General features: G+C 51.3%; 1 protein-coding gene across 1 annotated transcript; it reads left to right on the top strand.

Moving 5' to 3' along the window:
- Positions 1 to 4,329: 4,329 nt before the first annotated feature.
- On the top strand, positions 4,330 to 26,189 carry LOC119709016 (cystathionine beta-synthase-like). Its single transcript, XM_038156206.1, has 16 exons — positions 4,330 to 4,371; positions 5,963 to 6,105; positions 8,843 to 8,949; positions 11,024 to 11,158; positions 12,135 to 12,214; positions 13,325 to 13,456; positions 14,364 to 14,433; positions 15,933 to 16,024; positions 17,269 to 17,394; positions 18,946 to 19,030; positions 20,571 to 20,676; positions 21,216 to 21,287; positions 22,464 to 22,598; positions 23,144 to 23,252; positions 23,588 to 23,672; positions 25,494 to 26,189. The coding sequence occupies exons 1-16, from the start codon at positions 4,330 to 4,332 to the stop codon at positions 25,706 to 25,708; spliced, it is 1,734 nt and encodes a 577-aa protein (XP_038012134.1). The 3' UTR covers positions 25,709 to 26,189.
- Positions 26,190 to 26,452: the final 263 nt, after the last annotated feature.

The raw sequence follows: 26,452 nt of genomic DNA, 5'->3' as shown, positions 1-26,452 counted from the left end.
CCCTGGGATCCCAGGGGACACAGAGAGTCCCCACCAGACAGCACCTAGCACAAGATGTCATTTCTGTCACTGCTTCTGCCTGATTCAGCAAGGCCCATGCTGACACAGATGAGCAGGGTTTAAGTTCCAGCACAAGACACGAAACCAAAACAGCGACGGAATTTCTACAGCCAGCGCCAAACTGCTGGGGGAAGGGTTCAGAGCACTCCTGGAGATAAGTACGGATTAAAACAAACAATAAATTGCTTATCTCCTCTTTTATACCCCAGTCACCTCCCCTTGCAGGGCAATCAGGTGCTGGGCACAGCGAGGTGCGGGGCAGGACCCAATCGCGTCCCTCCCGCGCCTCGCAGGTGTCCCCTGCCACCAGCACATATTAACTGGGGCCCGGGCTCAGCTCAGGCACCTGGCTGACAGGCTGCAGGGGTGAGTAGTGGCTCATCTGTTCCCTCCCTGGGAAACGGGGACCCTCAGTGTCGCGGGGAGATTTGGAATTTGGCAGCCCCTGATGCTCACCTGGGGGGCAGCTGCGCCTTCAGTGAGTCCTGAACGAATCGGGCAAGCAGGGGAGGATTTGGCTTCCCACGACGAGATCAGTGGGGTGGTGGAGAGGGTCTTCTGGAGAGCTTGTACAACTCCATCCCTGGAGGTTCTCGAGGTCTAAGGAGGGCAAAGCCCCGAGCAGCCTGGGCTGAATTTAGCGTGCCCCAGCTTTGAGCAGGAGGCTGGGCTGGGACCTCCCGAGGTCCCTGCCAGCCTGGCTCACTCCATCATTCTGTTAAACTGATGCTGCATTTGTCTTGCTCGATGGCAGCAACGCAATTTCTTCAGAAAAAGGCAAGAAAAAGGCATTTTGCTTCTAATGGAGCTCGCTCGCATGTCCCTCTTTCTGCCTTGCCGAGTTAATCTAAGCTTTCCCTCACTTTACTTAATGAGCATCTTGATTTTCTCCCCCTTGAAGTTATCAGAGCAGTCTGATAACCTGATAACTGCAATCTCCTATCTGCAGAGTGCTCTGTAAACGTTAGCCTGTGCTCCTTGCCATATATTTTCATTAAGTGGCAGCAGCTGGGTGTTATCATTCCTGGTCTCTTGGCCTGCTTCCCAGCTCCAGTGGAGATTTCCATTTATCCTTTGCCCAGGCTTGTGCCCTCTCAAGGCTCTCCATTCAGCAGCGAGTAACGGGGCTGTGACAGGACACCTGCAGTGGCTCAGGTGTGTTTGGGGGCTGACCAGGTCACACCTGAGCCTTCAGCCAGGGACTGGGAGGAGTTTTGGGACACAGGTAAGAGTTTTGGTAATCCAGAGAGGATGAATCTTCACTTTGTGATCTAAAACTGCACGGGAGGCAGTGTGGGGAGATGTTTGCACTGGACACTGCTGCTCTCAGCCATCCCTGGCTGCAGTCCATGCCTGTCCTTTCTCCTCACACCCCACCCAGCCTGTGCTGATGGATGTCACTGAGGGACAGCAAGGGACCAACTCAACCAGGGCTGTGTTAAGGCCTCCAAAAGTCCTGGATTCTTCCCATCCTCTGGTGCCATTGCAGGCCCTCTGCTGTCTCCTCTTGGGGGTTCTGCACTTCAGGCAGCTTTCGAAGTTACCTTCAGAGCCACTGTGGAGGTTTTGACTCATATGAACGTAAATATGAATCCAGACTCTGAGCACAGAGATGCAGTGATTTGAAGGTGGTTTGTGGTGGAAGTAGGACATTCATGCCATTCCTGCAGCACCAGGAACTGCCCAGCCCTGGAGGAGACACAGGAGGCATCCTCCAGCAGAGAGGGGTGTAGATGTTGAGTAGTCAAAGGCCAGCCCTGGCTTCTTCTTCTTCTGGGTGTCTGGAAAATATGTCTGCATTCACTTTGGGTGAGAGAACAAATGAAAACCCCATTCTTGACTTATTTTTGTATCAGATGTCAGGGAAACAACACAGAGAGGAGAAGGCAACCTTATTTTAGAAGGTGGGAGCCAGTGATGCTCTTCCTTCCATGAAGCCCTCCTGATGCAGGGCTGGAGGGGAGAGGGGGCTTGTGTGGTGAGGCCCTGCAGCCCCAATCATCTCACCCTCCTGCCTTGTCCCTTTCCACCCCACCACATTTATGGTAGAGATGGGCATCACCAGGAAAAGGGAGGAAAAAAAATATACTCATAAAATCTATTTTGCCAGCTGTTGATTTTTTTTTTTTTTTTGGGAGGGGGGTTAGGGCTGGGATTGGAAGTGCTTGAGATGGAATTTTATGTTTGGACTTAGATGTTTATTATTTTTTATTTATATTACAGTCTTATAATCTGTGAGTTCTATAGCATTTCACTAGCAAGTTACAAAATGGTTCTGTATCTATCTCTACAAGGTCTTTTAAGGAAAAACTACCTAATTAAGAAATGACAAATTATTTTTACTTTTACTCTAATAACTAATTACCTATGTCTTGCAATGTGGACTCTTTTGTCTAATTACAAAATACTACTTAAACTTATGAAGAAGAAGGATTAGCTTCTGCTCTAAAAGTTCTATCTCTCTAAAAAACTATCTTGTATAGTTTTATATATATTATAAAACTTTATATTCTAAAACTACATTCTATAAACTCTATATTCTAAAACTTTAAACTCCAAGTTTTCTACTGTGTGACATTACCCACTTTTATTCAAACTACACACTCATAATCTTAATGCTATTATTCAATTCTGGAAGTTTTCTCTACAGCTTCAGGTTAAATGTAGTGTTCTCTTGAGAGTCTTTGTCTTTCAACACAAAAAATCTAACATTCTCAATATCTAGCATTCTAACAGCCAGCATTTTGGGTAGTAACTGGTGAGCTCAGTTGTGAAAGCCTGCTGACCACCTCTGGTACGCTGTGGATTATCTCTTCTTTACCCACAGGTGACTTTTGCTCCTTCCCAGCTAATTAGATAGGTAAACACAGATTTGCTTTGGGAGATATACTCAAGGCCAACAGAAGTCCTGGCTTGCAAGGAAACAAACCATTTTCCCCCTTTAATCCCTCTCAATGAGCAGCAGTGGTGGGGAAGAGCACTGGGAAGCAAAGTTTGCTGGGAAAGCTTTTGCTGGCTGCAGGATCCGAGGCATTTTGGAGCGACTGCCCTGCACCCTCATGGTTTCCTGCTGCTTTCTGAGGCTGGGGGTGGTGTCTCTGGAGAAGAAAAGGTGGCTGAGGGAACTCTGGTGTGGGTCTGGACCAGAGCTCTCTGTCTGCTTTAGCTGTGGAGCCCGGTTGCAACAGGAGGTTGTTGACCTCCATCTTCAGAGATGCTGTGGGGCCTCTGGATAAGGAGGAGGTTCAGTCCCTCACCACGGGCTGTCCCATCCCTCTGGTGTTGCTGGAGTAACAGTGTGGGGTGTTTCTGTGTTCCAGGGACAGCCCAGCCCTCAGGGAGCGAACCCCAGCCCCATCCAGCGTGGAAGCCACCAGGGACTCACAGCACAGACCTCGGGCTGTCCTGCCGGGCTGCTGCAGAGAAACTGCCACCAGGAGGGTGAAAGGAGCAGGCAAGCAGCAGGAGGATGGCAGAAATGGTAATTAAGGCTGCCCATGGGCTCATATGTCAAGCCACAAAGAATTCAGATAATCAGGGCTTGGCCACAACAGCCTGCTGGCCACTGAGAGCCACAGCCACTGGCAGGGAGCCCAGGCGCTGAGGAGGGACAGGGCTGTGTTATCATGTTGGGGTCACCATTAATTGCCACGTCTGGGGTCACCATTTATTACCGTGGGTCTTCTGGGCAGTCTGGACTTGGTGAAAGGAAGGAGAGATCTTGACTCCATTTCAGAAGGCTGGTTTGTTATATTATGATATATATTACATTAAAAAAGACCACGCTAAAACTATACTACAAAGAACAGAGAGAAAGATTCATCAGAAGGTGAGACAGGAATAGAAAGGAATGAATAACAGAGTTCTGTAACTCCCAGAGAGTCCAAGAGCTGCTGCCTCCTCGATTGGCCACCAAGTAGAAACATCCCACACTGACCAATTGAGAAAGCACCTGCTGCATTCCACAGCAGCAGATAACAAATTGTTTGCACTTGAAGCTGAGGCCTTCTCAGCTTCTCAGGAGAAGAAAATCCTAGCAAAGGGATTTTCACAAAATATCACAACCACAGGGCTGTGGCTTTATGGCCTGGGGGTGAGATGAAGCTCCCCAGCTAAACTGGATTTCCCCATGTGGCAGCAGGTCTGGCCCTGCTGCAGGCAGTTCTCTGTGTTTACAAATGGGATGTTTCTTCTTTGAGCCACTGGTTTGGTTCTGTCAGATGGCAAAATGATGTCTCTGTTCTCAGTCTGAAGTTAAATGCAGAAGGAATGTCCAGCGTCATGTCTTTGACCATTTCTGCTGCAGCGAAGGTAAGGAAAGGGTTACACTTGCTCTAATTGCAAAATGCACCCCCACAGAGGTGTAGGGGGACAGGGCAGACTAAGCAGCTTAACAGCAGCTTTCCTCATCAGTCTAAGTGAGGCACAAGTCTCCATCCATGACCCTGTGGAGTTTCGAGGTGCCTTTATTCACTAGTGGATGAATCAAGGTAAATTCATTCTGTGAACAAGCCAGAAAAGGAACTTGCAGATACCAAAACTCAGGTGGTTTTTCTCCATGCGGTTTGTTTCCTGAGCACAGATGGGTGGTGGATGGATTGCAGAGAGGATCAGAGCAGAGAGGTCACACCAAACCTGCATGCAAACTTTTCCTGGCTTTATTTGTTTCTGCTATTGCTCAGTAGCAGATCCTGAAAATAAACTTTAAGCCAAGTCTCCTCCTTTTGTCTGTATATGCACCAGCAACACAAAGAGAGCAGCACAGAAAATTGCCTTCCTGCAGAGCACTGATGCCAACAGGGCTTGTGTGCTTAAAATCTGCAGCTGAGCTCAACCTTCTCTAACTTGTTTAACCCTTTTCTCATTCCATTTTTTATCTGCTCTGCCTCTGTAGTCGTTCCTGATAATTCCATTCTGCCTTATCATTTATTGCTCATTATTTGATGCACCTTCTCCAACTCCCCCAGGATTTAGAGCCCGCTCTCAGCACCAGCCTCTTGTCCCATTTCCAGCCTGATGACTCCTCCTCTCTTTAAGCTGCTTTACTGTGGGAGTTGCTCAGTACCCCGAGCACCTTTGCTGTTTTATTTTTGTTGGCTCTCTTTTCTCAATTTTAATGCACTTGGATGCCAGAGCAGAGGTGACCTCGAAGTCCCACCATCACCATAAAAGCATTCTCCAGTTGTTGCTGGATGGATTTACCTGCAGGTTCTTCACTGCTAGGGTGAAAAAAGCTGTTCTTGACCAAATAATTAAATTAGGAGCATAAAATTTCCCAGTGGAGGTGATGGTTTTGAGATGGGGAAGAAGATGTACTGGAGAGGATGCCCAGATGATGTATGGGGTCTAGCACACCACTCCAAAAAAGCAATTTTGTCATGGAATCATGGAATCATGCAATTGCTGAGGTTGGATAAGACTGTTATGATCATCAGGTCCAACCATGAACCCAGACCACCATGTTCACCGTGAGTCTGTGTCCTCAAGTGCCATCTCCACAGGAGTTTTGAACACTCTCAGGGATGGTGACTGCACCACTTCACTGGGAATTCCATTCAAATGCTTTACAACCCTTTCATGACATTTTTTTTCTTACTGTATAATCTAATTTTTTTTCCTAATGTATAATCTCCCCTGGGGCAACTTGAGTCCATTTCCTCTTGTCACACCATTTGCTCCCTGGGAGGAGGGACTGACACTCACTTCACTACAACATCCACTCATCTGTTCATCTCCTTCCAACCTCCTTCCACCCCTACAACCTCCTTACCCACCTAGATCCATGTGGTTGAGATGCCAGCAGGATGCTCCAAGCAGCCTGGCCACCCAAATGCCATTTTTTCCCCTTCTGCAGCTTTTTTTCCTGCCAGGTGTCTATGTGACCTCTGTTTCCACCCCACAGGAGCTGAGTAAGAAGTGTCCCCTGGTGAATGGCAGGGCTGCAGGCAGTCACGACAGCACCTGGACCCTTCCCAACCTGCCCAGTAAGTGCACATGGACAGCCACAATGCCTGCCAGCAAGTCTCCACACTCCTGTGTTCCCTTGTAAGTAATTCCTCTGTGCTGCTTTCCTCAGGGAATTTTCCTGGAGGTCATTGTTACACCAGCATGGTCATGGCCAGGAGCCAGCTGGTGTGTTAGTGATGGTCTATTTTCCAAATGGCAAAAGCAGCTTAGTAGCTCCTCTCCCAGAAGACTTTTTCCACTCCCTTTTATTTTGCAGAAGGATGCGGCTGGCTCGAGTCTCAGGCCCTGTGTTTTCCAGAGCATCCCCTTGTTTGGGGCATCTTATTTTAGATGGTTGAGAGGCCTTCACAAAAATGGATTACCAGGATTTTATATCAGCAGCAAATGGCCCCAGTGCAGAGAATAGTGCTTGCTCTGAGCTGCTCTTGCCCTCACAGCAGCAGGTTCCCTCCCAGGGTGACAAGAGGTGCTTTAATGACCCTGCAAACCAGACACAGACAAGCTACTAAAGATAAGGCTGTCCCATAAATGTCAGGGAACTGCAGACACGTCCCTGCAGTGCAGAGATGTGAAACAGGGATCCAGCTCCAGCCAGTGGAGTAAAACTCCTGGAATCCAGCTCCAGGGACTGGAGGCCATGGGATGTGCTCTGCACGGTCATGCCTGACCATGTGCCAGGCAGGACAAGGCCAGGGCACAGCCACCAGCATGTGGACAGCCCAGAGCAGCATCTGAGTCTGGCCCATGCAGGAGGGAGGGATGGAATGCAGAGCCCTGGAGCTGATCCAGCAATCTGTGCATTGCTCAGTGCAACCCCTGCAGCTGGTGCCTGAGGAGACAATCAGCTTTTTCAGTCAAAATTAATATTTTTTTCCCTTGAATTATCATTCTGAGCAGGATAAAATTCTTTTTTTTTTAAAAAAACAATTTAGCATCAGGGTGCCATGGTGGTGCCAGTGGCTGGGCCCATCCCACTCCCAGACAGGAGATGGGGAGACATTCCCAAACCCTGGGCATCAAACACTGCTCTGGGAATGGAGTCTGGCTGTGGGGGCCCACACAGCACTGCTGGGGCAGGAGCTGAACCATAACCCACTGTGGAGCAGGGAAAAAAACACACTGGGCCACGCCACACCTCTGCAGCAGGGCGTGGAGGGAGAGGTGGTTTGGTTTCCCTGCTCTGGGTAAGCCACAGATGGAGCAAAAATCTCTGGACTTGCTGAGATTCCCAGGTGAAATCTGATTGAGTTCTGGGGGTAGAAGCAGAGGGAGGAGACAGGATGTTATTTTAATTGAGAATATTAAATATTTAAATTTTTTTGAGAGATACAGAGGTAGGCTAGTTCTGACACCCCTCGAGCTGGTTCTGATCCAGCATAACCTCAGCAGGAATCCTTTGCTTTGCCAGCTCTGGATTTCCCCTGGACATCTCAAGGAACAGCAAGCTGTGACTAAAAGCTGGAATCTTAGGGGAAATCCATCCTCGTCTGCTGTCCTGAACTGACATCAGCACCTGCAGGACGCAATCCAGATGTGCAATGCAGAAAATCAGGTCCCTCTCAAGAGAGCCAGGCTCCAGTTAAACCTTACCTGAAGGAGCCAAGGCTCAGCCCCACTGAAACCCCTGAGCATTCCCAAAGTGGCTTTTGGAGCAGATGGGCAATGGCTGCAGCTGCGGGGGAAGCTCATTTATTGTGGTATTGCCTCACATTTGGCAGCACTCAGTGGAGCCTGAGATGGCTCTGCAAACACTTCCCACAGAGGGAGAGGAACCAGCACATCCCATCGTTTCTGGGATGCAGGGAGGCTGGGACCTCTTGGTAGGAAAGACCTTCACTAAAGCCCTGCACTCCTGCAGGGCAGGAGGTGTTTGTATCACACTTGCAGAGCCTGGAGGGAAGGGGTGTGAGGTCCCTGAGTCACCCCTGTGCCACTCGGCCTTCCTGCCAGCACACAGCCCTGCCTGGCCGTGACAGGGACGGCACAACTCCAGTTCAGGGCTCCAGGGGTGGTGGGAGGTGAGGGCTGAGCACAGCAGAGCTGAGCAGTGAGGGAATGGGCACTGTCACCCCGCGGCAAGGAGATGTCCTCGGCTAGTGACCAGGACGTGGCCCAAACAAACACAGCCCTCGTCATCTGTGAGAGAGCTCAGGGGTGTGAGTTCCCTGGCAGGGTGTCTTGGGCACACAGCTCTGTTTCAGGGGGCTGCTGCAGTGGTTTTTGGCTCCTGCTGGAGTCTGAGAGCGCCTGCCCAACCTGGGCAGCTGGATTTCACTGATCACAGAGCTGGGCTCAACTGTTTGCAAAACACCCTCCAGAACCCTCTGAGGTTTGGGCTTCTCTGATGGCTTGGAGCCATCCTGGCAAGTTTGGCAGTCCTGGCCAGCAACACTTGGCCCAGAGGCAGCTGGAAATGTGGGGAGCAGAGATCAGGATGGGTAGGATGGGGAAAAGAGGAGGAGCCTCATGCTGTGTCTCCTGGTTTTCTCACCCACAGCATAAAATCCTAAGGCTTGCCAGCATCTTCTCACTCATTACAGACCTGGCCTAGGGTTTTGCAGAGCAAAGCATTTCAGAACAACCCTGAAAATTAATTAGCTTACTTTAAATGTAAAAGACCTAATAACTCATGAGGGAGAACTGTAACTAACTCCTGGTGCCACTAATTGTTGATGGGGACTTTTTCTCTTGGAGTTGGGGTGTCTTTGGTGGCCTTGATAAAGTTGCTGAAACCTCACTCGGATTTTCTCTTGATTCATGTTGCACAACAATAGCTTTGATTTGACCTTTTTTTTTCCCCCTTGCATTATTTCAGGACAGAAGAAAAGAAGATCTTGCCCAATATCCTCAAGAAAATTGGCTGCACCCCAATGGTCCAAATCAACAAGATTGGGAAGTCCTATGGGCTCAAGTGTGAGCTCTGTGAGTGTCCCCTTGCCACCAGGTTTTTGCATGCCACGAGGTGAGGGTGAGGGGTGGTGCTGGAGGGGGGCTTCAGAAGAGGCTCTGTGAGAGGAACACAGATGGGGAGGGGCAGATGTGGCTCATGCTGGGCTCTCCTGCTTATTAGGCAGCAATTTATTTGGGCAAACAGGAGGTTTCAAGCAGCAGTGAGCAGGGGAGCAATGGTAGTGAGGCATCTCTCCCGCCAGATAACAGCAGCATAAGCTCAGAGCAGAGCTGGCCTAAATTTGGGGACGGATCTAAGTCCTCTCCCTAAGGTGGCGTTAGCTGGTGCTGTCTCATGTAAGGCTTGGCTTTAGGCTGGTCCCCTACAGTCACAAGGGTGATAAACTCAGATCTGTGCAGGTGGACTTTTCAGTCTCCTTTCCTGTAACTCCTAACCCTAATAATTCATTTGATCCAAACTGGGCAGAAAGGCAGATTCTGAGAGGCAGAGAGTGCCACGAGTGCCACACAGCTGAGCAAGGAGAGGCTTGCTGAGCACTCCTCCTGAATGCAATGGCACAGCAGAGCCTTGCAGGGCTGTGGGGCAGCTGGGAACCACACAGTTATTTATTGAATAACTCTGATTAAACTATTTACCACACAGTTATTTATTGAATAACTCTGATTAAACTATTTACCACACAGTTATTTATTAAGTAACTCTGATTAAACTATTTACCACACAGTTATTTATTAATTTAATTAATGTATTAATTTAATCACTATGATGAAATTAAATAACTATGAAACTATGATTAAATTAAATAACTATGAATAACTCTAAGGGCAGCCAGACCCCACTGAGCACACAGACACAGGGAGCACCCTGGGCTTTCCCACCTGACCCCTTCTCAGGATCTGGGATCCTTGGGCCACCAACCCTGCAAGCTCCACACTGCACTGCCTCACCCTGCCCACAGTGAGTGGAGGGGACACCAGGAGAGCAGGGAGGAGCTGCTGGAGGTGGGAGGACAGATGTGCAGTGCCTGGTGCAGCTCTGGAGCAGCCTGTCCCGTGGAGGATGTCTGGCTGGTGATTTAGGAGCTGGGAAAGCCCGGCAGATCCCATTTTCTGGGATGATGTCTCCCTCCCCTGGCACAGGAGGGGAAGGAGAGCAGAACAGGCAGAGCAGCTCCATGTGTCAGCACAGAGCCCCTTCCCAGGCAAACACAGGAATAAAGGGAAGCAGCTGCAGCTGGATGGGATTGCCTGGTGTTTTCTGTGCCCCCAGGGACCCTTGTGCAGCTGGAGTTGTGGCGCTTTGCATTATAAAGTGTAAGGATGAGCACAAGATTTCCTTTCTTGTTCGGGCTGCTCAGGTACAGGGCTGATTTCTCAACCTCAAGTCACTGTCTCTGCCTGGGTGAAGTGAAAAACACGCCTGGAAATCCCCATTTCTCCCTGTTGTCCACAAAACAGAGCTCAGTAGCACCAGTTCAGTTGCAGATGTTCATCAAAGGCTTGATAAGAAGAATGCTGTGGTGTGGAGGCCCCGGTGAGGACTGAGATGTGCCTTGCATTGCAATCTGAACGTGCCTTGGAAAGTTCCTTGGTTTGTTGCTAGCTCAGTGGAAGAAACTGTCATTTGGCCTGACACTTGAAAATGTCCTTTCTATTGTTTGGGACTTTTTACGGCACCTCAGTCAGGACTACAGATCACCCCTGCAAAAGGGGAGCTTTTTAGATATCTGTTAAAAACCTCGATGCCCCAGGATGGACAGGGAGACCTTGCTGCTAACCCTTGCCCACAAAAGAGTCCTCATGGAGTGTTGTGCCAGTGAGGAACCTCCCCCCCTGCAATGGCCGTGTCCAGCTGATTTCAAACCCATCCTGGGCTGTCCAGGTTGACTTCAAACCCACCCAGGGTGGAGGAAACATGGGGGAAAGAAGGACTCTGTGCTGATGGGTAATGCCAGAAAAGCAGATGGTGGATGCATTCCCCTGAGCAAAGGACAGTCCTGCAGAGGAGGAAGAGGTGTCCTAACACTGCGGTGAGGCCCGGGGCAGCTGGTGCCTGATGGAGTCTCCCCTTTGTTTCCCTTTCCAGTGGCCAAGTGTGAGTACTTCAACGCGGGGGGCAGCGTGAAGGACCGCATCAGCCTCAGGATGGTGGAGGATGCAGAGAGAGCTGGCATTATCAAACCAGGAGACACCCTGATTGAACCCACTTCAGGAAACACAGGTGGGAAGAGCAGGGATGCTCCCTCTGCCTGGGAACTGGGCAGGGAGGAATTTCTGAGGAGCAGGGATTTGAGGAGCTCTTGCACTTGGAGTTACGAGGTTGGCTCTGGCTCCATCCTCCCCTCAGCTCCCCTCCTGGTGGCCATGGGCTTCCTGGCATGCCGAGGTGCCTCCTTGCTGAAATTCCTGAGGGTTCTGTGAGGGTCCCACACCTGCACAGGTGTGCCTGGAACGTTTCCTTGTGGCAAGGCAGACAGCATCAAGGGCTGGGGCAACCCTGGGTGTTTTCAGGCTGGGAAGCTTTTGAATTCTCAGAGGTTCCCAGACACCATTCCCCTGATGGGTTGGAAGAGAATTCCTGGGATTTTTGCCCTTGTCACTCTCACTTGTCACCCCAGCCACCCCCAGCCATGGAGCCAAGAGGATCTGTGCTCCCCCAGAGCTGTGTCCCACCTGGATCACACTGGCTCCCTGCCTGCCTGGGGGCAGCTGGAATGGCACCAGGCTCCCTGCAGCCCCTGGCAGGCACACGCTGCTCCTTCCTGCTGCCTCACCTCCCTGCTCTAGCTGGGAGCAGCTGGCTCCATCCATCACCCCAGTGAAACTGGAGCAGAGGTGCCCTTTGCCTGCTGGCCACAGAGTGATGTCCTGTGTGCCTGTCCCCCACAACTGAGGGGGAGGGAAGGCACTCCTGAAGCAAAACCACCTTTCTCCTGTGTTTCCAAAACCACAGGAAGGTGGCTGAGCCTCGGTGAGGGGAGAAAAGCTCTCCCCATTCTCTCAGTGCCACCCGTCAGCATCAGCCCATCCTCCCACCCTCCCTGGTGCTCCCTGCACATGCCAGGAGGCTCGCAGAGGATTCCCTCACCCGTGGCTTGCCGGTGCCCACGTCGTGGTTCCACGCGAGCGAGGGGCGCGCGTCGGTCGCTCTCGCCGAGCTCTGGTGCCAACCAATTCCCTCTGCTCCCCCCACGCAGGGATTGGGCTGGCACTGGTGGCTGCTCTCAAGGGTTACCGCTGCATCATCGTCTTGCCAGAGAAAATGAGCATGGAGAAGGTCAGAGCTCTCTATGGTTTTACCCCACAGCCAGGGAACATCTCCTTTCTCTCTGCCTCTCCCTCCCTGGAGCCCTTTAAAAGCCAACGAGCCTTGCACACCCACTGCCACAGCTGCTATGTGGAAAGTTGCCTCTTGAGGGAAAAAAAAACAGCCTGTGGTGGCCCGGTGGCTGTCTGGTGTCAGAAGTGCAGCTGGGAGAGCCAAACACAGCGTGTGGGTGCAGAGGAACGGAGCAGGGTCTGCTGCATGTGAAGCACAGGCAGCTGCCAGGGCTATCCTGCCAGTCCTGCTCACTTCCCCTCTGACATCTGAGTATTTATGGTTTTCTTTCACCTGGAGACACTTAGAGTTGCCTGAGCTGTTTCTCAGGGTGGTGTCTCAAGTCCCTTGCACTAGAGCTGATGGTCAGGTGAACACAGTGTCCTGGAGATGGCAGAAATCCCTCGCTGGTGAGCCAAGAGCCTCACAGACAGCTCAGCTGAACTCATGCCAGTGAAGCCAGACAGGCACCCTGACCTGGCTCGAGAATGAGCCCTTCTCCTAAGTGTCACCCTCAATTCAACCTAAATCTCACTCAATCTCAGTCTGGGTCAGATGCCACCTCCAGCTGCCATGGGCTTCATCTCCAGGTGTCCCAACACTCCCCTGTCCCACTGACAGCCCCATCTCCCAGAGGAGACACCCTAGGGCTGATTGCTCCTTCCCTGTCTTTAGTGAGAGAAGAGAAGGGACTTAAGGCAAAACCAGCTCTTGATCTCCCCTTTGCACGCTGGGGCTCCAGTCCCAGCACACAGGAGACGCTGTTCCCTGTCCAGTTCCCTCTGCCCTTTTCCACTGTCACCTCCCTCCACCCTGTCCCCAGCCTGCCCTCCAAGTAGGACAGGGCAAGAGGCCAGAATCCATGTGCCAGCTTCAGGCAGGAGGCCCTGGGGTGCTGGAGCTTGTCAGAGACAGCAGAGCCCAGAATTGGACATTGTAGCTCCCCATGATAAATGTCTCCCACATGCAAAGCTGCTCTGGCATCTGGTGCTGCCCTGAGCCTGCAGGTTCAGGTTACCATCCCCGCGTGGGATCAGCAGTGTGCAGCTCCTCCTCTCCCTCCCAAAGGTGGATATTCTGAAGGCACTGGGTGCTGAGATCGTGAGGACGCCGTGCGCCCGCTTCGATGCCCCCGAGTCCAACATCCGTGTTGCCTGGAAGCTGAAAAGTGAAATCCCAAACTCTCACATCCTGGACCAGGTAAAGGCCGTCCCTCCACTGGCTCCCTTTCCCAAGAGAGTTTACAGGGTGTTCTCCGAGTCTGCCTGTGTTTGGGGGCTCCATTTGAACTGGCACCAGAGGCAGATTTCATCAGTGTTTCATGGCATTTGAAACTTAATCGCTCCTCTGCAAAGCACAGGGGGACAGAAACAAAATAAGGGACATTTCCAAACCTGCAACACTTCTGCCAAAGCCTAGATGTGAGTGAGGCTGGGTTTTCTTGCACAATTCAAACCCTCCTCAAATTGCTTCAGATTTAACTTTGACCTGAAAAAAAACCACAACTTTTTAAGCCTAGCTAGCAGCCTCTGTTCTGCCTCAAAAATAAACCTCATGCTGTAAAGGGCAAACCCTGGTGACTCATGCCAGAGGTTCCTGCAGTGCTGGGTCTTGGATAGGAGGGCACTTGGTCTGACCCCTGAGTGAGGAGCCCCTGGAATGCAGGAAAGCCAGGCAAGCTCCTTCCATCTGAGAAATAAGTAGCTCAAAGACTGGCTGAGCTTTTCAGCTCATTTTTGGTCCATGGGTGTGAACGTGGGGTGCACAATTATCAGCGCTGCAAAATCCCTCTGTGCATGAGAGCTGATGATCAGGACAGCTTCTCCAGCCTCTGAACCATCCCCACACCTAAGGGGCACCACGTGCTGGAGAGTGAGTGTTTGTGGGCACACTTAACCTCCCAAGTGGGTTTGGAAACCTGTGCCAAAGGGACAAACAGGAGGAACACGTGTGGCCTGCCCTGGTGGGGTGGCAGTTTCCCCCTCGGCAGGGAGAGGAGGGGGCAGCTGCATGCTTTAGGTACAGCTCCGTCAGGAGCTATTGCTGGTTTGGTATTTGACCTGCTCTTCACACGGTAATTCCTGCTGTTCTCTGCTGGAATAAACAGTACCGAAACCCGAGCAACCCCCTGGCTCACTACGACACCACGGCCGAGGAGATCCTGGAGCAGTGTGAAGGTACTGTCCGTGCTGCTGCCTCTACGTGCACAGGGCTGCAACCCTCTCTGAGAGGCTTCATTTACACCATTTATTGACCTGAATGTCTAGAAACAGCCCAAAGGGCCTCCGGAGGGGCAGGCAGTATTATCTTAAGAACACTGACACGCAGAGTGTAGCAACCTCTCCTAATCCACTCCAGATCCACCTCAGCCTGCAGGGTTCCCGGTTGTCCCCTCCCACTGAAAAAGCCTGGGGGGGAAACCAGAGGCTTAAGAAACTCAGGCTGTACCTAATGGAGAAAGAACATGTCTCTTGGTGGCCTCTGTGACCTGCCAGCTGGGAACACAAGAGGTCCCACGAGGCCTTGGAAGGGAATATAAATCCACCAGGGCATGGCAAGGCTGCATCTGATCCAGCACTCTCATTTGCAAATCAAAACCTCCCAAACGAGTGCCACTGGAAGTGAGGGCTGGAGGAGGATGAAGGGCTATCTCAGTCCACGTCTGTGCAGACAGAAGTGAAATTTATTGCCAGTTCTGGGAGCACTGTACAGTGTGACCAGGACTTGAGGATTTTAACTGGAGAGCAGTTATCAGAGCTGCAAAGCAGTCAGCTATCAATGGCAACAGGAGAGTCCCAGCCTTGCCTCCACTGCAGTGTCAGGGTTTGCTCCAGCTGGCTGCCAGCTGTGGCTTGCAGGTCCCCCTTTCCCAATGCAGCTGCAGCAGCAGGTTTTGAAGGCCAGACTCCAATTCTGCTGCTACCAGTCCTAAATCTGTATAATTTCAGCCATGCCAGTGGGGCAGCATGTGACAGAGGCAGGTGCCAGGGCAGAGCTCAGCCCTCCCTCCACTGTGGATGCCAGCACAGGCTGGAAGGTTGTGCCTGTTGGTGATATTCATGTGTGTGACTTCCTTTGATGTGCTGTGGTTTGAAAGGGACGGATGTGCTGAGATATTCCCTCCCCTTAAGCCACAGAATCACAGAATATCCTGAGCTGGAGAGGACCCACAAGGATTATCAAAGTCCAACTTGTGGTCCTGCACACCTAGAAAGTCACACCATGTGCCTGAGAGCATTGTCCAAACACTCCTTGAGCTCTGGCAGGCTGGTGCTGTGACCACTGCCCTGGGGAGCCTGTTCATGCCCAGCCACCCTCTGGGGAAGAACCTTTCCCTAATATCCAACCTAAACCTGCCCTGACACATCTTCAGGCTGTTCCCTCTGCTCAGCAGATGCCAAAGATGCAGAAATCGTGGAGAGCTGCAGTGGGAGATCTAGAGGTCACCTTCAGCTCCCTGCAGTGAGGCAGGATCAGCTGTGCTCAAGTCCTGCAAGCTCATCTGAGCTTCTGCACAGGACCAGGCTGTGGCCACCAGCACGGCCTCTGCCTGACCTTAGCTCACAGGGGTTCTGGTGAACACAGGCTCTGCACCTGCACAGGGCTCTGAATAGAGGGGAGGTCGTGCTGGGGGCTGTGCTGAGCCTTGCAAACCTCTCTGTCCCCTGATCTGCAGGCAAGGTGCACATGGTGGTGATTGGGTCTGGCACAGGAGGAACCATCACTGGTGTCGCCAGGAAGCTGAAGGAGAAGTGCCCAGAGTGCAAGGTAAGGCTGGAGGCAGGACTGCCGGGGTTTTCATGGAATCACAGAGTGGTTTGGGTTGGAAGGGACATTGGGGTTGTCCCATTCCACCCTCCTGCCATTGGCAGGTACACCTTCCACCAGACCTGGTTGCTCAGAGCTGGCTTTGAACAATTCCAGGGATGGGGCACCCACAACTTCTCTGGGCAACCTGTGCCAGGGCCTCACCACCCTCACAATAAGGAATTTCTTCCTATTATCCAGTATAAATCTACCCTCCTTCAACTCAAAGCCATCCCCCTTGTCCTGTCCCTGCATGTCATTTCCTGCCTAACCCCACAGCTCACCTGAGTAGTTGTTGTCTGCACCTGTTTGTTTGTTCACAGCAATCCTGGCTTTTGCTGGAAGCAATTTGGTGATGTTTAGGCTGATCTAGACCCATCCAAGTGCCTTAGAGACCAAAGTTTCCACAGCCCCTGTAAAATCTCCCCTGCCTTGTGCCTTGCCCTGTGCAGGACACTGGGGGGCACAGACTGCAAATACTTCCCCTCTGCCCCTGCAAAAGCCTCAGTGCTTTAGGGTTAGCATCCCCCACGATGCTCATCCTGCAGAGCTCGTGCTTCAAGGCAGACCAGAGGCGTGCACACACAGGTCTGGTCAGTGTGTGAGTGATCCCTGATCCACCAGAGAGGTGTGGACTCACCACTGGGGGACTGGGACGTGAGGTTTCCCTCCCTGGCAGCGTGCAGCTGCGTGTGCAGCGTCACCACCCCTTCTCAAGCTGCCTGCTGAGGGAGGCAGCTCAGCCCAGACACAAAGCTGTAAATAACCGGGGAGGTGCCACCATCAGGCAGCACAGCTAGATCCAGAAGGGATGTCGGTGTCCACGGGTGCCACAGGTTGGAGCTCACTGGCTGGCTTCACCTAGAGCAGATTAAGGAGCTCTGGCACTGTCCTCAGGGTTGGGCTTTGGAAGTGGCAGGCTCTGCCAAAGGGGTGATGACAAACACCTTGAGAGCGATAACATTTTAAGCCACCAGTCACTTCTGCAACAGCTGAAGACTACCTAGGATCTATTTAAACAGACAGTGAAAAACAGCACCCTTTTATCCTGGAAGCTCTCCATGCTGCCAGTGATTAGGAATATTAATGAATATCAGGGGAAGGAAACGCTGCTGATAAGGGTGTAGGTAACTTTTCGTTTGACTTTTGTGTTTGGCTGTTTCTCAGTTCCCATTTTGGTTTGACAAAATGCCTTTCCCTCCAAGATCATTGGCGTGGACCCTGATGGCTCCATCGTGGCCCTGCCCAGTGAGATGAACAAGAGCAGCACCAGAACCATCGAGGTGGAGGGCATTGGGCACGACTTCATCCCCACTGTCCTCGACAGATCCGTGAGTAACCCTGTGAGGAGGGGCCTCTGCCTGCCCTCTGCCTTGGCATCCAGCTGTCAAGCAAATCTCCAGTCACCCAGTGCAAAACAACAACTAAATAAACGATTTAGTGCACTGCAACCCCCAGCCTGCTCCCAAGGCCAGAGGTGTGGTGGCCCTGGTCTATCTTCCCAGTGCAGAACAAGCTGTTGTGGGGGGATTGGGACACCCAGTTACTTTCTGAGTAACTCTGGTTATAACTGACTGTAGTGGTTTTGGTTTGTTAATTTAAGATTTCCTCAATTTTAAAATTTCCTGGCTAAAGCACCAAAGAGTGTGGTAGGTTTTGGTGCTGGTCAATCACTAATGCATTCACTTCCTTCTGTGAGATAGGATTAGGAGAAAGGCAAAGCAGGCTCAAAACTTTAAAAGGGTAGAAAGAAAATTTTATTAAAAGTAATTGAAAGACAAAAAAAGTAGTAAGAATCAAAACAAACCCTTCAGAACACTTCTTCTACCCCCACAACCTTTTCTTTCTCACTGATAATGTAAAGAAACAGAACCTAAAATTTCCAGTCAGTTTGCTACCTTTAAAATAGTGCTTCTTCAGTTCACTTAGGGAGAGAAGTCCCTCTTGTTAAGGTTATGGAGACGTTTCCAATTTTCCAAGAGATAAAAAACATGTGTCTTTCACAGAGCCATATCCAGCTTCTCAGTGGCTGAACAAGCTGTCAGTTACACAAAAAGCTTTTGCCTCACTCCCCTAAATTCCTCCCATGTCAAACTACGCCACTGACCCACAAGGAGAAGGCAAATAGCGGTGAAAGGCAGGCATTTAACACGGTGTGAGTGTCCTCTGCTCAGCCTTGCCATTGTTCACCCTTTGGCTGTGGTCACACAGATGTCTGTGCTGAGGCTGCTCTTCATCACACCGCTCTTTCCTGAGCCTTCTCTGCCCCAGGCACCACACACAGAGAGCAGAAATCCTGCACCATGCGCAGGCTGGATGACAAGATCCAAGCAAGACAGCAGATCATGAACCTTGCAGCTCTTGTTGTCAAGTTCCCTCTCAGTATCAGCTGCCACAGAGCTTTAAATCCCTAACACAGGCTGCCTGTGTTGCCCTGGCCTCATTCTAGAAAGGTCCCTCACAGCCTCAGACCCCAGACTCTTTCTGCTTCCAGGTGTTAACTACACCCCTGCTGTCAGCACCGGGCTGTGGAGCTGTCACCTTAACAATCCAGACTGATTCTTGTAGGTGGATCTCATTTTGGCAAATTCTGAATCATTAATGTACCCTGGCCTGGGACATCATAAATACCCTTCCACATCCTAACCCTGGACCTGCCAGGCGTCCCTAACTCTCCAAGGAAAGGGTGCTGGCTGCAAAGGTGTGGGTGTCTGCAAGCAAGAACTTCAGACCATGGATGTTCTGACAAATGCTTTCAGCAAGTGTGGAAGGCAGCTCAGAGCTGCCAGATGTTGTGGGCATCAGCACCACGGCGTGCCTCAGAGGGCCAGGGCAGCCTGAAATGACATTTCCAAGACTCATCCTCCTTGCTTGCCTTCCAGGTGGTCGATCAGTGGTACAAAAGCAACGACAGAGACTCGTTCCTCATGTCCCGCCGGCTGATCAGAGAGGAGGGCTTGTTGTGTGGTAAGCACAGTGCAGGCACAACAGTTTGTCCCCTTAACAAACCTTCTGAACCTCATCCTTTTGGGACCAAAACTCTCCAGAGTAGGTGCCCTCTGCATTTTGTGCCTGCAGGGCTGAAAGGCTGAGCCTCGGGCTGTGCAGAGGTCACTGCAGGCTCCAGAGGTGTGTCCCTCAGTCTGGTCTGGGCTCTGACTCATCAGCCACAGTAATTATAGAAGTAATAATTCTCTCCTTGCTGGAGCACTTTTGCAGTGGAACTGGATCTTCAGGCAGTGTAGAGTTACACAGGCTGAAGGGAGGATTAGTGGGGCTCGGGGCAGGACAGGTGGGCTCTGCCAACAGCTCTGCGAGGCCGTGCTCGGTGTCACCGCCGCACCAGAGGTGCCAGCTTTGGACCAGGAAGGTCTGAAAGCAAAGAAAGTGTGAGATGTTCTTACTGAGTATTTCTCCCCGTGCCAACAAGCTGTAAGTGATCCCACTGGCTTCCCAAAATGAACAGGTGCCCTCACACAGACCCTGCCTGTGCCCTAAGAGCCTGCACAGAGCATCAGCCTTGTTTTCAGCCTCCCCTGGCACCAAGCAAACAGACACAGGTTTGCATCCAGGAGCAGACACTACGTAGTTACAGCTGATAAAAGCCCTGAGCACTCATATCCAGGGAGTTTTGGAAAAGATCAGGCTATATATATGTAATGAAACACTTAAATGTTGATTTAACCTAGCAGGCACGGAGTCACTGTGTTTCAACAGAAACCACTTGTTTGAACTCAACCACAATTTGTGAACAGCTTCGTGTTCCCTGAACTGCATTTTTCAGGGCCGTTCCTCGTTTGTTTGAAAAATGTGACCCAGGGATAATTAACCTGCTGTAAAATACGTGCTGCCGTGAATGCAGTGTGTAATTGGCACACAGATAGTGGAATGTGTTTGACTTCCAGTACTCAGACTGGTGGTGGAGGAATTGTCTCTGTAAAGCAGGGACCTGCTTTCCCTACGTGCAGCAAACCACATGCGTGCACACAGACACGGGGAGCATTCAAGCCTTCCCATCATGTTGGCCTGGTATTCCAAGCATGAATGAAATGTTTATGGGTTTTTTTTTTCAGTCTTTAGAGTGCATTTAAAGCCAGTCTTTGGCTGCCAAGTATGTCAGCCAGAAGCTTTAGAACTGGCGTGGTCTTCTGCTCATGGGAAGGGAGGGTGTGGTGTGGGCAGTGTGTTCTGAATGTCCCCACATGGGACATCTCAGACCTTGGTCTGCCCACAAGAAATGGTTCATGAAGTCCATGAGGTGACTTTCATGCTGCCTCAGAAGCCCAAGAGCCACCACATGAACACGTCCCATGAGTCCCTTCCTCTGCCTGGCCCTAAAGCCGGCAAGGCTTTGTGATTGATTGTCCTCCCATCCCAGTGTCCCAAGCCACCATCCCATGAGGTGCCACCTCTGCACCCTTATCTGGGGCAGCCTGTGCTTCCCACGCCAGGACAGTGGCCCTGGGCAGCCCTGACACTTGTCTCCCTGTCCTTGGCGCCCTTGCAGGTGGCAGCTCGGGCAGTGCCATGTCTGTGGCTGTGAGGGCTGCCAAGGACTTGCAGGAAGGCCAGCGCTGCGTTGTCATCCTGCCCGACTCCGTCCGCAACTACATGTGAGTGTCCCGCTCCCTCCCTGCCTCCCAGCACCAGGGTGGGAGCTCCCACGGCCTCCTGTGACAGGAGCTGAGCCCAGGTGCTTGGGGCTCTGGAGAACCACCCCAATAAATCTGATAGCAAGGCACGTGGAGTGTGCCCAGAGCTGGGAGTCTCCCTCCGGCAGATCACAGGGAAAAAGCCAAATCAACAACAGGGAGGAACAGCACATCAGCGTGGCAGTCACCAGGGGATGGGTGCTGGGACACTTGGGGTTTATTTCCTCTTTATTATCTCCTCACTGACTCACTGCATGGAGCAGGACTCAGCCAAGCTGCGCTTTCTGAGCGTGCATGCCTAAAGTTAGGAAGGCAAATAGCTGGCGTGCTTCAAAGAGTTACTGAGCACCCCATGCTCCTGTTGACCTTAAAAGGGGCTGAGAGCAGCCAGCTGCAAAAATCATGAGGGCCCCGGGGGCAGCGCTGCGGTCTGGTGCACGAAACAAAGCATGACTTCTTCTGGAAGCCTCACAGACTTGCTCTTTGTTGGTGATTTCTAGGTCCAAATTTGTGAATGATAAGTGGATGATAAAAAATGGGTTCCTAAATGACGCCCAGGAGCACAAGCCTTGGTAAGACAACTTCTGCTGGGATAAATTGTGCTAGGGGAATCAGCTTTCTGAGTCTGGAAATCATTATCTTCAAAGGAAAACGTTCCCTTTTAGTGTTTAGGAAAAACACAGTAAAGTCCATACCCTTCTGGGGAGGCTGTAATGTCAGCTCCTCTCTTTTTGAGTGGTTATCTCTCAGCTCTCCAGTCAAAGTCTATAAAGGAGCCATTTCTGTCCCAAAGTAGCTGATCCACTCCCACGTGGCAGCCCAGGCCACCAAAACCATCTGAAAACCTCTCTCTACTCCACATCTGATGTTCAAAGGATCATCAGGCTGCTGGGGAGGTGGGTCCCTGTTGTAGCAAGCCCCCTTTCAAACAGCTCTGCAGCTCTTTTCAGGCATAAAACAGGGAATTTTCACCTTCCAGAGCTGCTGGCCAGAAAAGATGGCCAACTCTGCTGTCCCTTGGACACCATGGGGAGAGAGTCCCCTCAGGGAGTCACAGGCAAACTGCTGATTCCAGTTGATGTGTGGCTGGGCAAATGCCAGTTGTTTAGAAAAGCTCTTGGTCTCACCCTAAAGACAGCAGGTATTACTGATGTCGCCTTCTCCTTTACCTAAAATTATTGTAAAATATTTCCTAAAAACTTAACACATTTCCAAGGCCTCTTGTGTCTGGTTAGAGTCACTTTTGGCCCTTCCAGGCTCCAGCATTGCCTTGCCTTTTCTGCAAGGACTCAGGGCTGAGATGTTTGGGGGCTGCTCGTGTCCCCCCCCCACAAGCTCAGCTTGTCCCTCGTAAGTCACACGAGCATCTCTGCGAGGCTCTCTCCTGCAGGAGCTGCAAATGCTGCCTTGTGAGGACCAAGGATACAGAACAAAGGAGTAAAACTGGTAGGTCACCCATTTATGAGCTTGAAGTGAAGCCCTCAATAGCTTCCTTGGATTCAGGACAGCTCAGCACCTTGCCAGCTGCTGGTCTCATCCCTGCCTCTGGAGCTGCATGAACACTGGGCGTAGGGAAAGCTTGGCTTCAACAAGACCTGGCCGTGGTGGCATTTCTGCTTTGGCTGTAGGAGTGGGGCTGGCTTTTCAGGCAGACAGACTATCCCTCATCTCCTCTGGCCTTGCCCCCCTGCTGAAGGCCACAGCTGTGCGGCAGTCACAGCTCGGCGCTGCCATTTGTCTTCCAACAGGTGGTGGAACCTCAAGGTGCAGAAACTGAATCTCTCGGCCCCTCTCATCCTCCTGCCAGAAGTCAGCTGTCAAAAGGCAATTGAGATCCTCCAGGAGAAGGGATATGACCAAGCTCCTGTTGTTGCTGAGTCAGGGTAACTATTTCTGCTCACTGCACAGACGGGCATTCGTACAGAAAAATCACTCATGATGAAACTGAAGTCCCATTTGCTCATCCAGAGCTGGGGCTCTTGTGTTGGACTCTGATGCATAATTTTAAAAAGATCATCTGCCTCCTTGTGAAGATTCATCAATAAAACTCCTGTAAAAGACCCAGTTAAAGCCAATCCAGTGCCCACCAAACCAGAAGATGCTGGATCAGTGCATGGGCAAGGGGAGCCCAGGGGAGTGAGAGCTGGGGGGAAACCCACACAAATAAGCAGCTGGAGAACCCACGGGTTTTCCTTCTCCCAGCTGCTAAGTCCTGGACTGCAAGAGCAGATTTTAACTGCTGTGAAACCAACAGCTTGGTGAGGACAAAGACTTCCTTGTTCTGCTCAAGTGAGGAGAAACCTGGTGCCTCCCACTGACTGCAGCAACAATTTAGTCACTGACTTCAACCAGAGCAGTTCAGCCCCTCCATAAAATGTGTGTTCTACCTCAGGCCTGACCTTCTGGAAAACTCCCTATTCTCTTACAGGCATATTTTGGGAATGGTGACCCTCAGCAACACCCTGAGCTCTGTGCTGGATGGAAACGTGGAGTTCTCAGAGCCTGTCACCAAGGTCACCTACGACCAGTTCTCCAAGGTACCACCGAGGCCGGACTGCTGTCAGCCTCTCTGGGGACAGGGAGAGGTGCACCAGCAGCACCCTGGGGTGTGAGAGGAGGTGGGAGAAGAGGTTGGTGAGAGGGCAGAGAGCAGTGGGGAGGGTCACGGTGACATCTTGGAGATCAGAGTAAGGACAAGCACCTGTAAAAGCCCTGCAGAGCCAGCAGGGCTCAGATATGGGAGCTTTTCACACCAGGAGCCAAGAACTGGCAGGGGATTTCATGCAGCTGGAGGATCAGCACCCTCCAAAATCAAAGCTCAGCCATTGCCAGGGGAAGTAAAACATTAAAAGTTACATTTTGTCCTGTTTAGATCGGCCTGGAGGACAGCCTTGGGAAGCTTTCCTGCATCCTGGAGAACGACCCCTTTGCTATCGTGGTGCACGAGCAGATGCAGTGTGGGTACCTGCACAAACTCCCCACGGGCTTGGCACAAGGGTTTGAGATGGGAGAGGGAAATTCTCAAGCTGATTGTGGCAGGTGTCAGTGCATCTGCTGCACCTGTGCAGCCCCTGAGCCTCTGCCCCACGAGGTGTTTCTGCTCTGCAAAGCCCTGGAACTGCCCACTCTTCACCCATGTCTCCTCCTGACCCCACAGGGATGAGGGGAGAGGGGCAAAGCTAGCAAGGGGGAAATTAGAGATCTCTGTAGACTTCTGTAGCCCAGGGGCAAGGTCAGAAGGAGCATTTGGCCACATCAGGTAAAGCCTGGGTGGAATTTAGGCACCTAAGATGAGAAAGCTGAGAAAAATTGGGGTGGGCCATGAGCAAGCCCTGTGGCACGGGTCATCAGGGGCAGTGGTTTGTAGCCTGGGGCAGCAGTGTGTGAGCCTTCCCTGGACCATGGCTGGGTGGAGGGATGCTGTGCCAGTCTGGGAGGACATTTAAAGCAGGTTTTATTGGTTTTATTCTCAATCCACTGCACAGCCACCTTCCCCTTGGTGTACAAGCCAACCCAGCAGAGTCACCTGCAGCAGCACCACAGCAGCAGCAGGATTGCTGACACATCAGTGGCAGCAGGGATCGCCCCTTGTGCCTCCTCTGACCCAAAAAAGGCGTGGTGGCAGGTGCTGCTCAGCACATCTGACCTGGCACACCTTTCCAGTACAATTACACCAAAAAGAGTACAGATTTGACCTTGGCTGGGAAAAGTGAGCAACACGAAAAGCAGTCACCAGAGCCATGTTTAGGTCTTGTGAATTAGAGCTGAAGGGTGTAATCATGCTGATTTGATGGGATTACACACTGAGCATGCAAAGCATCCCTCAGGTGAGCAGTGGGTGACTCCAGCAAGGGGCTGTCTGCTCAACTTGGGGCCTCCAAACCCAAACATCCCAAACCTTCCCCTCCAGGGCCTGCTCCCCCAGAGCCCCATCAGCTCTGAAGCTTGCAAGTCCATCCATGTTCCCACAACATGTTGCTAACAAAAATCTGTCACTCAAAACTCCCTTTGATGAACGTTTCCAATTCCGTCACCAAAATTAATGCCAGGCAGAGTTTCCTTTCTCGGCTGTGGTGTCACAAAATAAGGAATATCTCTTTTGTATCACGTTTTGATATAAATTAAATGGTATCAGCAAATTAAATGGCACCCATCAAAAAATAGCAGCCAGCTGTCTGCAGCACCTTTGGCTCTGATTTTCAAAAACACCCACTTGCTTTTCCAGAGCTGCTGTTTTAATGCTGTCACAGTTACCCCCTTATTTATTACTTTCTTCCCACACCTTTGGAGCTCGCATTTTATCTTGTGTCTGGGCTCTGGTGGCTAGTTTTATTTTTATTTAAGAAAACATTTATCAGACAGTTAAAACAATTATTGAAGTGCTGTTTCATTAATGGTGGTGTAGGATGTTATGAGAACAGAGTAGAAAAGTGCCTGACTGCTGCTTTTAGAGAGTCTCATTAGTCTGCTCTGAAAGGTTCCGTAGTGATAGGAGCAGGACTGGAGGTTGGCTAAAAACAACTGGGAAATTAAGTTTCCTGCTCTGGGAAAGGTGGGTTATTTGCAGCAAAAACCTCTCTGGTGTGATCACAGTAACCTGGCTGAGGCTCCATCATCATTTCTGTGGAGGCAGAGCTCAGACAGATGCTGTCCCTGTTAGGGTTTTCTTTTAATAAAAGAACAGCAGCCTCTGCACAGCTGGAAGGTGGTGAGGGGGCTGGTGGGGGTGATGGTGTTCTATTTTTTTGCCACTAAGCTGGAATTTTCTGTGCTTCCAGTCAATGGAAATGGCAGCTCCTCCACGAAGCAGACGGTGCTTGGTGTGGTCACAGCCATGGATCTCCTCACCTTTGTCAGCAGGAATGACAAGAAGCAGCAGAGCAGCTCGGCTGCCCCCGCTCCTCCAGCAGGTCCAGATGTGCCCCTGAGCCCAAACCACCTGGTCAAGGGAGCCTCTGGCCCAATGCAGCCAGTAGTTTCTCAAAATGCTTAGGAGAAAACTGTGGTGTGTTAGATTTGTCTGCCAAATGCCACCCACAGCATCACTGAAGAGGAGATAACTGAAGAAATTGTGTTTAACAGCCATGTGTGCTCACATGGAGCTTCCCAGGGCTGGGCAGGGAATGAGGGAAGGTCAGGATGGGAAGGGGATGGTTGTTCCTGCCCAGAGTTTAGCAGGAGGAGCTTTGGTGAGTTTGCCAGCTGCAGGTACCTGTGCACTGCCTGTGGTGCAGCTCCTGGGAGTTACCCTGGGGGCCAGAGCCCGTTTCTGCCACAGGAGCAGCAGGGCTGGGGGCAAGTCACAGCACTGCTGCACCCTTCTGCCCCTCTCTGCCACCCAGGCAGGGCTGCAGGCACCCCCAGGAGCCATTCCTCCTCACCCCTGGGGATGTTTGCCTCCAAGAAGGCAGCAGGAGAATGTGGAGTCTTAACTTCTGTTTGCCAGGCTCAGGATTAAATGTGTGAGATGGTATTTCTTGTTCTGACTCAGATGTTTATTAGTTCTTATCTCTGTTACAGTCTCACAAACCATGAGTTCTGCAGCACTTCACTCTAACAAACTAAAAATGGAGCCCTGTCTCTCTCTCTACAAGGCCTTTGAAGGATAAACTGTCCAATTAAGAAATGACACCTCAATTATTTTTACTTTTAACCCAATAACCAACCACCCGTGCCCACAATGAGGACTTTTTTATCCAATGACACAAAACCACCCAAACCCATGGAGAAGAAGGTG

Source organism: Motacilla alba, chromosome 1 (assembly GCF_015832195.1).
Source record: "Motacilla alba alba isolate MOTALB_02 chromosome 1, Motacilla_alba_V1.0_pri, whole genome shotgun sequence".
Lineage (NCBI taxonomy): Eukaryota > Metazoa > Chordata > Aves > Passeriformes > Motacillidae > Motacilla > Motacilla alba.
Note: the sequence above shows the minus strand (reverse complement) of the source record. Positions and strands in the feature narration are given on the sequence as shown.

Bases quoted from the DNA above. Each gene is read 5' to 3' on its own strand.
- LOC119709016 (XM_038156206.1), top strand. From the start codon at position 4,330: ATGTCCAGCGTCATGTCTTTGACCATTTCTGCTGCAGCGAAG. The intron at 13,457-14,363 runs GTAAAGGCCGTC...TGGAATAAACAG, and splicing joins ACTCTCACATCCTGGACCAG to TACCGAAACCCGAGCAACCC. The intron at 14,434-15,932 runs GTACTGTCCGTG...CCTGATCTGCAG, and splicing joins GATCCTGGAGCAGTGTGAAG to GCAAGGTGCACATGGTGGTG.